The sequence below is a fragment of the Oratosquilla oratoria genome, chromosome 14 (genome assembly GCF_046742065.1).
Source record: "Oratosquilla oratoria isolate Oo_2021 chromosome 14, ASM4674206v1, whole genome shotgun sequence".
Classification (NCBI taxonomy): domain Eukaryota; kingdom Metazoa; phylum Arthropoda; class Malacostraca; order Stomatopoda; family Squillidae; genus Oratosquilla; species Oratosquilla oratoria.
This window is the reverse complement of record NC_134790.1, coordinates 32037457-32053198: the sequence shown is the minus strand read 5'-3', so window position 1 is coordinate 32053198 and position 15742 is coordinate 32037457. Positions and strand designations below refer to the sequence as shown.

The window sequence follows — 15742 nt, the reverse complement described above, 5'->3', positions numbered from 1 at the left end:
TGGGTGTGTTTGTGGCGTCCTGGTGGGGGGGGGGAGATTGTGGTGTTTGTTTAGGCGTGTTTAGCCCGGCAAATCTGATTGGACGTGTTTGTGTGTCTGTTTGGTTTGGCTGGGCGGGAGCGTGGGATGGTTTGAAGGTGAAGGAACACGGGGATGCCCTGCTGGGGGCCTCAGCAGACCCCCCCTCGCCCCCCCCAACTGCCCCCCTCCCCCCTCCCCCCGCCCTTCTCTGCCGACCAGTCGACGGCCAAGTTTTCTCTCTCTCGATCTCTCGTTGCCTTCACTCTTCCTTCCTACCCCTCTCCCTCTTCCTATCTCACTCCTTCTCCCTCTTCCTCCCTCCCTCCCTTTCCCTTCCCACATCTCTTCCCTCCTCCCTTTCCTCCTCCCTTTCCCCCTCTCTTACCTTTTCCCACTTTCTTCATCCCTTCCTTCTCCTCACCTTCCTTTCCCCTCCCTTCCCCTCCCCCTCTCTTCCCCACCCTCTCTTTTCACCCCTCTCTTCACCCCTCTCTTCACCCCTCTCTTCCACTCTTTTCCCCTCTCTCTTCCCCTCTCTCTTCCCTTTCCCTTGTCCCCTCCTTTCCCCCGTCCTTCCCTCTTCCTTCCTCTCTCCCTTTTCCCTCCCTTCCTCCCTTTCCCCTCCCTTCCTCCCTTTCCCTTCTTCCCTTTCCCTTCTTCCTCTCTCTCTCTCTCTCTCTCTCTCTCTCTCTCTCTCTCTCTCTCTCTCTCTCTCTCTCTCTCTCTCTCTCTCTCTCTCTCTCTCTCTCTCTATCTCTATCTCTATCTTTCTCCCCCCCCCCGTGCTTTTAAATTGCGAGAGAAAACGGGGATAATATTTCATCTTTTCGATGTTTTTGTCCAAAGTTGAAGTTTTATTTCGCAAGATTGTGTGTGTGTGTGTGTGTGTGTGTGTGTGTGTGTGTGTGTGTGTGTGTGTGTGTGTGTAAACTGATTCGTTTCTTATAAGTTTCAGTCCTTGCCTACTGGGCAGTTTAAAACGAAAGACATTTGTTAAAACTGTGTGTGTGTTAACACAATAATATTAAGTTGGTACTGTTTTCGTAAGACATGAAACACAATGTCTTCCTCGCTGTGTAAATGTGGATTCGAATCCCGCACTTCTCTCCAATTCCCAACAGTGACTCTTACCTGCCACAGCATCGCAAACGCATATGGCAGAGGTGACGACTTCGGCCGCAGCTACTCAGCGCTTCCTGGCGTAGGTTCCCCACCTTTAATGTGATTTTGATAATAGCGATTAATTGCATCATGTGAAAGTGGTAGAGGAGCTTAACGTCAGGAGGCGCTGAATAGCTGCGGCCGAAGCCGTCACCTTTGCCCTACGCACTCGGGCTGCAAGGGAATCAGGATCCTCGCAGTGGAAAGCGAGACCGAAACAAATGCGCCATGTTTTTATTTATTTTTGTTATATATATATATATATATATATATATATATATATATATATAATATGATATAAATTTGTATTCTATTTTCTTTTTTCTTTTTCCTTTAATTTTTATTTCTTATTCTCTATCCTTATTTACTCATTTATTTACTTATTTATTCTATGTATGTGTGTATATATATATATATATATATATATATAATATATATACATACATATATATTTATTAAGATTACCTATTGTATACGTTCACTATTGAGTATAATAACTGGGAGGACTCCCAGGCCGACCCCAGTTGGGTCTTTTATTTCGGCCAACTAAAGTTGGACCAGTTGTCAAGTTGGCAATCCGCGGTTCTAGTGCTCGAGTCACTGAAGAACGTTTCTGCCGTTCGTCCGAACGTTCCAAGAAGGCGAGACGTTCACGAAGAACGTAAGCCTTCGGATGTTGGGAAGAAGATATGGAAGACAAAGGAGGAAGGAAGGAAGGAAGGGGGAAAGGAGAGGTCAAATTATGAGAGATGAGGAATAGGAGGAAGAGGAAGAGGAGGAAGAAGACATTGTTAGGAAGTCTTAAATAAAGGAGAAGGTGGAGTGGAGGAGTACATATGTATGGGTATCAATGTTGGTGGCGAAGGAAGGCGAGGAGGGAGACCAAGGGAGGGAGTGGGTGAAGCGACGGTGGTGGTGGCGGTCCTCCTCTTCCTCCTCTTCCTTCTCTTCCTACTCCTCCTCCCAGACTCCTCCTCCTCCTCCTCCTCCTCCTCCTCCTCCTCCTCCTCCTCCTCCTCCTCCTTGTGTCGTGTAACCTGCATTTCGTAACGTAACTCTGAATAGCGGCGGAAGGAAGGGTCGCCTTGAAATGCTCACGAGAGCCTTGCCTTCCCATTGTTCCTCACGGTTCAATTACTCTACAGGATCCACAGTGTTGTACAACGAGGATGACAGACTCTTCCCTCGGCTAGCCCAGGGTCGTCTCCTGCGCAAGAGGGATGAAGGAGGCCCTCTTGGGTAGCTTCCTACGCACGTAGTTCCTTGTCGAAGTCTCTTTAACTAAGCGGTCGTCAGGGCCGCTCAGGCTTACGAGAAGATGTGGAGCAGAGGTGCATTAGGACGGGTGTTGTGGTGATGATAATGATAGTAATAATGACGATGGTGACGGTGATGGTGAAGGACGGTGCGTAGTCGAGTTCGATCTGAGTTCGAGTCTCATTCGCCTCCTCCCACAAGATGCCTCGATCTAGCGTCTTCGTGCGTCTTCACTGGCCCCAGGCGGAGACCTCTCCGCTCTCGGACCAGGAGACCAACATCCGCATTGAGGAGAACCTCGTGGCCATCCGAGGACGGGAGGGCCAGCCGGACGGCCGGGAAGCGATGCCCAAGGCCTCCATCGAGCTTTCCGAAGTCAGGGAGTACGCCCTCCGGAGTTCTTCTGAGCACCAAGACCCCCATGCGACCATCCGCCGCGCCGCCGGCAAGCTGAAGGACCATCATGTCGCTCTTGCGGGGGCGTCGCACCCGAGGCTGCCTATGGACTCCGTGCACCATCACGGGCACTGTCCCGGTGCGGGCTCCCGGAAGGCGGTGGTCGCGGGGAAGGTGGTCGCCTGGGAAGGGAGTCGACACATCTACCGCCGCTCCATCAGCTTGGACGATGGAACACCCATTTCAAGCTCGCCCTCACCCTTGGCACTCGAATCGGGTCTGCATCCCTTGGCCGAGCACCCTTCACACCATGGGGAAGGTCCTGGCGAAGGGCTGAAGGAAGAATTAGGCAGCGAGAACGTCAAAGTCGTTATGAGACCCAAACCCAAAGTCAAACCCAAACCGAAGGACTTGATTAACCGAACCAAGAGGTTTTCCAGGTCCCTGAGTACTTCCTCCGTCAGTGTGAGTACCAACACCGACCCTGAGGACTTCCTCTTCATGGCTGGACTTCGCAGCAGCGACACTTCGAGGAGCAGTGGAGCCTCGAACTCGGACAGCGAGATCATCCAACGGCATCGACAGTCATCGGGCGAAGATGATTCTCGCCACTCCGACGAGGTCGGCGCTATCGTCAGTAAACTGGGGCCGCATCTACAACCGACACCCCTCCTTCAGGCGCCGGTCCTGCAGCGGGTAACCCACCAGCAGGGTTCTCATTACCACATCACCCTCCAGCAGTCGCGACTCCTGGAGGAGGGTCAAGGGGCACCGCAGCCGCCGTTCCCGAAACAGAATCAGTGTTGCAACCATGCATGGTGTATCAATCAACCTGGTGGGGGCCACGGCGAAGTCCTCGCCGATATCGCCGAGGACGTGCCCCCGACGACGCGGGACGGTCTCCTCGTGGAGCAGATCGTTATGCAAAACGCAGTTCGAGTCAAACGGACCCCGAGTCTGAGATCAAGGACCGGGAGGACGGAGCCTCCGGAGGCGTGCAGCCTCTGTCACTCGGGGCGCCTCACCCCGACCCACAAGGAACGAATTTGTGACTACCACCAGGCGATTATCGACGAGGAACTCTACTCGGAGTTCACGAGGGGCGTCCGGGGCGAGGGCGACGGAAGCGCCCAGACGGACGACCCCGAGGCGATGCCCCGGCACACTGAAGGGCGACCACCCGGTCTTCGGCGCTACGTCGGCGTTCGGGTACTTCCGACGGAGATGAAGACGGAGGGGAGGGAGTCACTTCGGGGAAGTAACGTGATCGAAGTAGACCCTCGCGAAGGGCGGAAAGAAGACATGTACCTTGAATGCCACCTGGAGGCGAGGGAAGGCATGCACGTCGAGGGCGACCATGACAACGACGACGGGGATAAGAGGGAGGAGGAAGAGAGATCCTCCTCGATCCCTCGCGAGCTCGAGGAAGAACTCGAGGACCAGCGACCCAGCAAGAAGACGGTGACTTTTATGTTGCCGCCTGAGCACTGGGACTCGCTCATTTCCCTCAAGGAGAGAGAAGCTGAGAGTGAGTTAGGATTCTACGAAGAACACCCTCCCCACCTCCCCAACCCACGACCCCGTGTGCATCCGCCCTCGATCCTCACACTCACCTCGCCTGCTTTCCCTGTGCACGCCCAGTTTTTTTTATTTTATTTTTTTATTAACCCCTTTCAACACGTTTCGGCAGACGATTGTGTTCAGTCCAAGGCGCGGACACTGGGCTGGATTGAGTTGTCTGAAGTCTCAAAGAATGCCATTATTAGGTTAACGAAGGTTTTTAGCAATTATACTTCCCCCCTCCCTCCCTCCTGGATGATCAACCTCCCTTATTGTAGGTCTTAGTATTTGTGTGATGACTGAGTGATTTGCAAGACTAGGATTGCCTCGAGTGACTGTGTGGCATCCATGAATACATCCATCCACCCATCCAGATATACATACATACATATATACATAAATACATACATATATGCTTATATACATACATACATACGTACATACATATATCCATTCTGTATGTTCATTAATTGTCCCGAAGTTGCTCTCCAACAGGGTATTCTCTTCCTCCTCCTCCTCCTCTTTCTTCTCCTCTTTCTCCTCTTCCTCCTTTTCCTCCTCCTCCTCTTCCTCCTCCTCCTCTTCCTCCTCCCCCCCACTCATCTCCTCTTTTCCCACCTCTATTTTTTTTTTTTTTAAATTATATTCTTCCTCAACCCGCCCTCTTTTTCATCGTCATCCTCTCCCTTTCTACCCCTTCTTTGCAACCTTCTTCCCTCATCATCTTTATGATATGATGTATACCACCTCCATAATGGCTTTCCTACTTACCCTGCACCGTACCTATTTTGCTAAACACTTTGCGGTTGTTTCGTACTTTTATATCCACCCCCCCCCTCTCTTTTTCTGGCCTTCCCCCCCACCCCCCGATTTACCTCCCCGTCTTCCCCCCCCTCGTCTCCAGTCTCCTCCCCCTCGTTCTCCACCCCCACCAAAAGTGGAAAGTTTTGAGGGGGAGGGGGTGGGTGGGGAGGGTGGAGTGGTGAAAGGTCATACCTCTGAACTCTCTTTTTCTTTCCCTCTTTCTCTCTTTTTTATTACTACCATTTCTCTTTTCTTGGTTTCTTTCATTTCCTCTTTTTATCATTCTTTTTCTTTTTCTCTTTCTTTTTCTCTTCATTTTTCTCTTTCTGTCACTTTCTGTCTTTGTCTCTCTGTCTCTGTCTCTCTCTTTCTCTCTCTCCCTCTTCCTCTTCCTCTCTCTCCCTCTTCCTCTTCCTCTCTCTCCCTCTTCCTCTTCTCTCTCTCTCCCTCTTCCTCTTCCTCTCTCTCCCTCTTCCTCTTCCTCTCTCTCCCTCTTCCTCTTCTCTCTCTCTCTCTCTCTCTCTCTCTCTCTCTCTCTCTCTCTTTCTGTTTCTCGTTCTTTCTCATTCTCTCTTTCTTCTTTGTCTTTCTCTTTTTCTCTCTCTGTCTTTCTCCTTCTCTCTCTCTCTCTCTCTCTCTCTCTCTCTCTCTCTCTCTCTCTCTCTCTCTCTCTCTCTCTCTCTCTCTGTGTTTCTCTTTCTTTCTCTTTCTTCTTTGGCTTTCTCTTTCTCTCTCTCTCTCTCTCTCTCTCTCTCTCTCTCTCTCTCTCTCTCTCTCTCTCTCTCTCTCTCTCTCTCTCTCTCTCTCTCTCTCTCTCTCTCTCTGACCCTCTGTCTGACCCTCTCTAACCCTCTCTCACCCTCTCTCAAACCCTCCTCCCCTCTCTCAAACCCTCCTCCCCTCTCTCTCTCTCTCTCTCTCTCTCTCTCTCTCTCTCTCTCTCTCTCTCTCTCTCTCTCTCTCTCTCTCTCTCTCTCTCTCTCTCTCTCTCTCTCTCTCTCTCTCTGTGTGTGTGTCTTTCTTTCTCATTCTCTCTCTCTTTGTCTTTTTCTCACTCTGTCTTCTTTCTCCTCTCTCTCTCTCTCTCTCTCTCTCTCTCTCTCTCTCTCTCTCTCTCTCTCTCTCTCTCTCTCTCTCTCTCTCTCTCTCTCTCTCTCTCTCTCTCTCTCTCTCTCTCTCAGTTTCTCTTTCACTCTCACTCTCTAACCTCTCCCCCCCTCTCTCTATCTATCTATCTATCTCTCAATCTCTTATTCATTCATTCATTCTTCCAATGTAGTCCTTCTCTCTTCCTCCCTCTTACACCCCTCTCTCTCTCTCTCTCTCTCTCTCTCTCTCTCTCTCTCTCTCTCTCTCTCTCTCTCTCTCTCTCTCTCTCTCTCTCTCTCTCTCTCTCTCTCTCTCTCTCTCTCTCTCTCTCTCTCTCTCTCTCTCTCTCTCTCTCTCTCTCTCTCTCTCTCTCTCTCTCTCTCTCTCTCTCTCTCTCTCTCTCTCTCTCTATATATATATATATATATATATATATATATATATATATATATATATACTGTATATATCATTCATTCATTCTTCCATTCTAGTCCTTCTTTCTTCTTCCCTTACACCCTCTCCCTGTATTCTTCATTACATATTCTACCATCATCGTATAAAATCTCGTTTTGTGCATCATCATTATTGTTATTATTATTCTATGATACTTTATTTTCTTTTTATCAGATCATCTTGCTGTCCCATTATTTCTAAAAGTTTCAAACTTTTGGCTGGATTGTTTTCTTCTTGGGGCATCCTGATCTTCTTTTGTTCCTTAGTCCTCCAACAACTGTCTGTCATATCACATCTATTTTCCTCGTGTGTATATATTCTTTTCACTTTTTTTTCCCATCCTCCTCCTATTGCTATACAAGATGTTAATGTTCTACATACGATAACCTTGTAAAGCATTTTGATCTGAGGTTTTCTGGCCCCATGTTTTCAAAATGCTTTTTTTTCACTTGCACTACTATTCTTCTGGGTCCCAATCCTCATCTCTAACTCTTCATTATGACTGAACCCTTAGTTTGTTCATCCTTATCATAAGAATTCTAAAACTACAACCTTGTAAGAACCAGTTGGTGTTTTGTAGTCTTGTTTCTCTTGGTTTCTGTCTTTTATTACTTCTCATCTTGAAGAACCATAGGTTACTCTTTAATTTGATGTACTGGACCATGATTAGAATGTAGGTTCAGGAGTGGTGCATGATAAAGCAGGGTTGTGTTGAATATTAACATATGTTTGGTAATAAAATATTGAGCATTTTTTGAGTGATCTCCATGCTGTTGTTTACCCATATTTCACAGATTTTTGACTAATACAATACTGCCTGTGGCATTTGTTGAAGAGCATTCAGCTTCCAGTTGTGGTCATATGTAAAAATTGTATACAATACAACTTTATTTTAGTCCATACTTTTTACACTCCATGATTAAAGTGTGTGTGTAATTGTTTTGCAAATTGTATAAGTCAAGTGAAAGCCATTAGATTGGGATTAGATTTGAAGTGGCAATACTGTTATAGTACACCTATGGGAAATACTTTAACCTTAAGTATAATGAATGATTTTGTGATTTAAGAGTGGGATGTTCGCAAGTATGACTGGATTTAGATGTACAAAATTTGTTATGAATCGCATTATTTTGGTATTCAAGGGATGATATAGGAAGTGATGTGTTGACTACCTAGGAATAGTTGTTTTAGGATTTGTGAAGTATTGGGAAAGCTATGCTCCTGAGAAGTCCGACCACAGTGGATTGGTTGTCTTCTATTTTTCTTCTTTGTTGAGGTTGAATGATGTCTACATGAAGTAACCAATGTATTCAGTATGCCAGGGAAGGAGTGGAATTAAATTCTTTTGAAAAGTTTATGTAATGGGTAATGGGAGTTACATTTATGTAATGTATTTCATAGAAGGGTGCTTGCTGGCTGTGCAGGTTAGGGCATTGCTACTTGCAGTGAAGGTTGAGGTGATGGCAGTTGTTATTTACATTATTATAGTTTTTATTTATTATTCTATTATTAATATGATTTTTTTTTTCGCATCCGACCTAGATATGGATCAAAAGGTCTTCTGTCGGTATGCTCCGTCTTTGTAATCCTTTGTAATCCTTTGTAAGTTGAACTAAGGCCATGGTTCATTAAATTCCAGGCTACAAAGTCTTCTGTAAGGGGTACTGCCCTAGCCTCCTGATAGGGGGGAATTTGTGACATTAAACCAAATCATCATCAAAATTTTATAGAAGATAGAGGAGGATGTAGGGGCAGCTGTTTATATCTGTAATTGTGTTTTCTGTAGGTTCTATAGATGGGATATATGTATTGTAGTGATAGCAAAATATGAAAGGTGCTGGTGTTGGATATGCTTATGATAGTATGTTGATTGGAGATAGATATACCTAGCATGATTTTTCCTAACTAGAGCAATATACAAGAAAGGAGGAACTCTTGTGGGATCATGCTTCTTTTTCTCTGTGTGAGTGTGAAGAGAGACTGAAGCAGATGGTGACTGAGTTTGGAAAGAAAAAGAATGGTGACAGCTTGAATGAAAATGTGAAGGGTAAGAGGGTTGAATTAGAGGGTTTTAGGGATCAACTAGAATAGTTCAGAAGATGATGTATCCCAGGCTAGAACTATAAATGAGTTTAAAGTTAGGTATGATAGATGGTGAAAAAGAGAGGACTTCATAATCATAGCCCCTTTCCTGTATACTATAATTAGGTAAATACAACACCAGGCATTCCAACATAAGTTAGGCAACAGAACACATGACACATGCCCACATTGCAAGAATGACTTACAGTCACACATATCTTTGCCAACTGCACAGTCATGGTAGGACACAGACAAACACAATATATATGGGGTGGAAAACTTGTAGTGAGAGCCTGAGAGTTGATGGGTTCTTTCCATTGGTCTAACATTATGACTTGGGGATACCATTGACAGATCAGCAATAATAAAGAATAAAGTAGATGATACTACTGAACAAAGAGGCTAACTAATACTGTCAACCAAAATGTTACTTCCTCATATGCTGTTTGTAAATGACTTGTAGTTATTGAATGGTGCAGGGGTGAGAGGGGGCATGATATAATGGGGGAAATAGGGACAATGTTGCATGCTTGCTATGCATTAGGCCTTGCACCTTGTTGTATATTTAGTAACTTGGTCTTAGGGCACATACATTAGACTCAAAGTAAAAAAAATTATGTAGTGTTTCTCTAGCACAGATTGTATTAACCATATTGACATGGTAATATAGTGTAGTGGAACTAAATTATCCCAACAATACCTTTTCCAGTCCAGCCAGTTGTAAAAAGAATATTACAGATGTGGTTAAACAGTCTTAGTCATTCATTATATTTTTTTTCAACTCGACTTATGCAATCCATCCACGCTGTCCCACTTCAGTGGACTTAGATGATAACCAAACACCTTTGTCAAGTATACCACAGTCTGCACAATCTAGTCCTTACCAGTTTAACCCAAAACAATTCTTCACAATAAACCTGTTACCTTCCATATTACTTATTGAAGACGTATATGATATTTGCTGTAGAAATTGTTGTGGAGACCCTTATAAAATTGTGCCATGGAAGTGCTATGCCTATATTGTGAAGTGTTAGCTTAGTGCCCTGCGTCTAGAATTTGCCTTGAAAACTGCCTTGGAGCCATATGTGTCATGATTAGTTCTTGAATAACTAGAGTGCAGTGTGATATAATGTTTGCAAAGTCAGTGGCGAGGTTGAGGCTACAGTGTTGGCCAGGAGACTGAAGCTGTGTTCACAGTACGGTAAATATATTCATATCTTTTGTTCTAAATATGAATGGCTAAAAAGAACCAGATATAGTTATGGCTGCAGCAGAATATGTAATAAATCATAACAATGACTAATATCTAAATAGATACAGAATGTTGTTCAAAACTTAATTCCCTTGGGATATATATACAAAAATCTAGGCCCATTTGATGGAATAAGAAATGAAATGGGAAGCAATAGAAATTCTGTAATATTATGGTCATGACATATGTGAGTTAGATGGAAGATATAAAGTATGTTAACATGTTAAGATTGTAGTGTCAATATAGATGCAATCATAATGGTTTCAGATATCATATTAATGACTTTTCTGCCTTTGAAAGGGCCTTATATGCTTCCTTGGATCAGACTCATAAACATGTTTATAGCATAGCCTTATACTTCTATTAAGTGCTTCTTTCTTCTTATTCTTTCATCTGTGGGAATAATAAGTCCTCATTATTTACTACTTTATGCTTTCTCATCTTCTTTTGAATGCTTGGGGGATATTGTTTTGTAGTTCACAGATGCTTTGAGGGATGCAGTAAGGAGTAGAAAGTTTGCATTTTTTTCACTGAATTTAGTTGAACAGAATGGACATGTATCATAAGAATTATGTATTTAAAAAAGTTTTCACTTCCCTTACAAGGGGGAAAGGCCAATAGTATATACTTAGTATTTTGTGATGTAAAACCACTGGGGTTGCTGTAAAATATTTTTAAGTACAGTACATTTTAGCTGATGGGTTTGAAGGAGAGAAAAATCCTAGAGTTTGTACTGTAATAAGCAGTTGCATGTGATAAGTTAAAGATTTCAGTACAAAATATATTTTTCCACTTTTTTGATAGAGTAATCAGAAACCCCTTTGCGGATATGCAATATTCCTCTATTATTTCTATGCTTTGATTTTATTACTTGATTTTAGAATGTACAACTAATGATTAATATTTTTGTAGGTGGTTATCCCCAAAGTGGTTACGCTGAACTTGATGGGACCTTAATGGCACCACGGAGTGCAGACCTTTATCGCAACACTCCATCACCAGCACTGCATGGTTTACCTCCTGACAGATATGGTAAGTTGAAAACCAGTAAGGCTTTTTACTTTGTGTTGCTTTTCTTGCCGATGCACGAGTGTTTGTATGCTCGTGTATATCTGCGAGAGTGTGGGTACAAGTCTGTTTGTATGATGTGAGAATGTGTGGGTGGGTGTTACCATGCACATTTAGCTTTTATTTTTTTCACACAAGTGCTTGATTTGATTTATGGTGTGTTTGCGTTTGTGAGTGCATTATTTTTTGTCTCTATATTAAGTTGACAGATCGGGTCTTTTGAAATTAACCCAGTGGAATTTTTTTGTGATTAGCTCTGAGTAATTTGCTTGCTCTTTGCACTTGATGACACTTAGACTAGTATTTCAAATGTAAGTTTGAATTTCTTCACAAAGGGCAGTGTATGACTTATTTTCCTAGAGTTTTTAATGAGAGTCATTTGTTTTGTTTTCTTTCTGTATTATTGTTTTGTTCCATGATTTGTGCATGTTAAATCTGTAGCTTGTTATTTGCACTGTAGATGGAGGCTATGATGGTGAGGGATTTGGGGGTAGCTATCCCCGGGAGAGTAGTTACCCGCCAGAGAGTAGCTACCCTCCACCTGATGTGGCAGCCACTGGGTACCCTCCCGACGGGGACCTGTACGGCATGATGCCCTCCAGGTCCCCCTACACTGTCAACGGGATGCCGGGAGTGCCATCCTCCCCCCAGCCTGTGGTTTACGAGGAGGAGAGCCCAACACCTGTGCCTGGTCAGCAACCTCCAGGCTCTAGCACTGCTCCACTCCCTCACATGTCTCCAGGCAGGACCTCCAATTTGCCCCCCTCTGCCACCCCCCTCCACGACAACTATGCCCACCCCAACCTCCTCCGGGCGCCCTCCACTGACAGCTCAGCGCGAGGTGCGATCCAACACCAATGCATGGCTGCTTTTATACTGGCCACAGCTTGAGGCTGGCACTTAATATATATATTTACTCCTTGTATTCTCATTTTTTTGCTTGCATGCCACAGGATTTTGTTTACATGGTACATATGAAACCTTACCTTGGTTTTGTTATGAAACTTTAGTTTTTGTCTGGTCCAAATTGGCATGTTATCTGACTGTAACAAAAAACCAAACTGATGTTTTAGATATATTCCACTTTATGTCAGCCCAAAGTTAGATATTCTACTTAAAGAAACCATGGTCCTTCATCCATAAATCCCTTCAAATTTGGTGGACCCTTACAGATATGCTAAAATCATTACCTTTGTTTAAATATTTGCCTAAATCTAAGCACCTGTTTTAATAAAAAGTAATTCCTGCTTTGTAATTAGTTGGAAGTTTATATCAGCTTGAAAACTGTCATTATACTGGAAAATCACTGAAACTATTTTATAATGCAGACATTATTTTGTTCCCATTGCCAACAGTGCGGTGGCGAGACCCAGATCTACATGAAGTCATTGATTTCCTGAGCAACCCCAACAATGTAGTGAAGGCCAATGCTGCTGCCTACCTCCAGCACCTATGTTATATGGATGATCCCACCAAACAGAAAACACGAATTTTAGGGGGAATCCCTCCACTAACAGCTCTCTTGTCCCATGATTTGCCGGAGTTGCATCGTAATGCCTGTGGAGCACTGCGGTAAGGGTTTTGTAGCGGTAGCTGACTGACCAAGGATTATATTGAGTTCTTATAGGTAGAAAAATATATACATGATATAATTTTAGAGTGGTAACTATGGGTATAGTCCTATCATTCCCCTCTTCCTTCAGTTACTTTCTAGATATCTCTCACAGCCACAGTCAAAACCTCCTTATCCTCCTCTATAATAACAACTCAAAATGCTCTACCCATTATCCCCTTACCATCTTCACTTCCATTAAGATTTCCATTATAAGCAAGAGGAAATACAGAGAATGTTGAAAGAGATGAAAGCTGTTAAGGCACCTGAGTTAGATGGTTGCCATGTAGAGTGTATATTGAAGGGAGTAGTTATATTGTTTAATATATGTCTAAGGGAAGAAAATATTCTTATTGACTGGATGAATGCATGTATAGTTCCACTATTCAAAGGAAAAGGGGACAAATATGAATTTAGTAGTTATAGAGGGATCAATCTGTTAATTGTAGTCGGTAAGGTGAATGATAGGTGTTACTTGAGAGGATTAAGAGTGGAATAGGGAATAGAAGGAGTAATTGGAGACAACCAGTGCAGGTTTAGAAAAGGAAGAGACTAGGGAGATAAAGTTTTTGTTGGAACATACTGGTATGTGAGATATATGGGCTTTCATAGATTTGGAGGTGTATAACAGGATTGGCAGGAAGGTATTAAGGGATGTCTTGCAGATGGGGGGGGGGTTAGGGAGAATATGTGAATGATATTTTGACACAACCCAAAGGGATTTCTCCCTGTCTTCTCTTTTTCTGCATGAGGGGATGGAGAAGGGGTCACTTATTAAATGAAGTGGCCTTGCTGTGGATGTGCTGTATCTTGCTGCATTGCTTCTGACCCAGGGCAGTGGGCAAGATGTAGGGATGACCCATCATCCAGGAAGAGCCAAGAAAAGATGGAGGGAGGGGTGGTGAATGGGAGTTGAGTATGTGAGGATGAAATGGATGGGAGTGGATTTATGCCTTTGACTTAGGTTACCTCCCTTGTAAAGGGGAAAAAGCACTTGGTATAAGTATGTATATATGTAATGTTGCAGATGGATGGGATAAAGGGGAGGCTGGTGAGGGTTGTCAAAAGTTTTTACATGAGTAGTAGAGCTTGTGTGAGTGCAGGGAATGGAGAGTGGTTTAAGGTGGATTTGGATTTGTAATACCATATCATACCATATACCAAGGGCTTTTTCCCCCTTACAAGGGAGGTAGCCAAAGTCAAAGGCATAAATCTACTTACCCATTTCATTCTCACATACTCTACTTGCATTCATCACTCCTCCCTCCCTCTTTTCTTGGAACCCCCTGGATGATGGGTCATCTCTTCATCTCACCTACTGCTCAGGGTCAGAGGCAATGCAGCAAGACACAGCACATCCACAGCAAGGCAGCTTCATTTAAATGATGACCCCTTCTCCATCCCCTCATGCAGAAAAAGAGAAGATGGGGAGAAATCCTTTTGGGTTGCATCAAAATATCCTTCACATATACTCCCTAACCCCATCCCCTGTCCCCCCACCCACTCCCTTCCATACATCATCAATACACAACTATTCTCTAGTCATCCCTATATTCTGTCTTCTCCCTTCCTTCCTCAACAGACAACCCCCTCTTTTCCAATGCTCCTTTTACCCCATCCATACATCTCATCCTTGGTCACCTCCTCATGCTTATACCATGCACCTCTGCCTTCCACATTTCTTTTACTAATCTTCCATGTGTCCAAAATATACCAATATGCATTCATCAACTCTATCTCCCAACTCTTTTTCCAACCCTGCTCTCCTCCTCACCTCATTTTTTACTCTATCCAGCCTAGTAACCCCTATCATACTTTGCAGACATTTCATCTTAAACACATTTAAACTCTTTCTCTCCTCCTCTCCTATGTTCCATGTTTCTGCCCCATACATTGTTGTCAGCACAATCACTCTTCATACAATCTTCTCTTAGCATCCATTCCCAAATGTCTATTTCTCATTACACTTTTTAATCCCCCAAGGCATTTACTTGCTTTTAATCTACAATCCACCTCTACCTCCCCTCCTCCCTTTCCTACCACATTTGCCCCCAAATATCTAAAGCTATCCACTTCCTCCAGCATCTCTTCCCAAATACACGCTTCCAATTTTCTGCCATTCTCTCCCCATGTACATTTCATCATCTTACTTTTACCCACATTTATCTTCGACTTCCTTTGTTCGCACACCTTCCCAAACTCCGTCACTACCTTAATCCCCCTCTGATCCTGTTACGAGTGCAGTGTCATCAGCAAACAAAAACTGGTTTATCTCCCATTATTTTTCTCCATTTTCTTTAACCATCTCTAATCCCCTGCCCATTACCCATGCAGTTACCTCTCGCACCACCCCATCCAGGTATAGATTGAAAAGCCATGATGACATGACATATCCCTGGTGAAGTCCCTCCTTTACCTCAGACCACTCACTCTCATTTTCTAATTCTAACACAGGCTGTACTACTCTCATAGAACTCATGACTGCATTTAACAGCTTTCCTCCTACCCCATATATCTGCAATACCTCCCACAGTGCCTTCCTGTCTACCCTGTAATAAGCCTTTTCCAAATTCATAAAGTCCTAAAAAACATCCTTACCTTTTCCCAAAGCTTTATCAAATATCTGCCTTACCACAAAAATCTGATCTACACAACCCCTAACCTGTCCTAAACCTACACTGTTCCTCACCAATTACTCCCTCTGTTCCTCTCCTAATCCTCTCAAAACCCTCCCATAAACCTTCCCAACTACACTTAACAAACTGATCCCTCTGAAACTACACTCACACTTGTCCCCCTTTCTCTTGTAAAGTGGAACTATATAGGCACTCCTCCAATCCTCTGGCACTCTACTCTCTCTTAAACAAACATTAAATAACCTCACCAGCCAGTCCACCATCACTGTACCTCCTTATTTTAGACATTTTGCATGACACCCAACCAACCCAAGTGCCTTACCTGCTCTCATCATCTTAACAACTGCCTTC

The 15742-nt window shown here is 44.0% G+C and overlaps 1 protein-coding gene across 24 annotated transcripts in view; it reads left to right on the top strand.

The window, feature by feature from the left end:
• Nucleotides 1-15742, top strand: part of p120ctn (adherens junction protein p120) — a 751624-nt gene that overhangs the window by 679659 nt on the left and 56223 nt on the right. For 17 of the 24 annotated variants that reach the window (XR_012967136.1, XR_012967138.1, XR_012967139.1 and 14 more), the window contains exons 2-5: nucleotides 2328-4363; nucleotides 10988-11107; nucleotides 11604-11984; nucleotides 12499-12715. Coding sequence is in view for 18 of the 24 variants with exons in the window: in XM_076197941.1 (XP_076054056.1) it covers nucleotides 2641-4363; nucleotides 10988-11107; nucleotides 11604-11984; nucleotides 12499-12715 (2441 nt within the window). In the remaining 6 variants the exon portion in view is untranslated. The remainder of the gene's footprint in view (nucleotides 1-2327; nucleotides 4364-10987; nucleotides 11108-11603; nucleotides 11985-12498; nucleotides 12716-15742) is intronic. The other 7 variants (XM_076197956.1, XM_076197957.1, XM_076197958.1 and 4 more) reach the window with 4 other exon arrangements.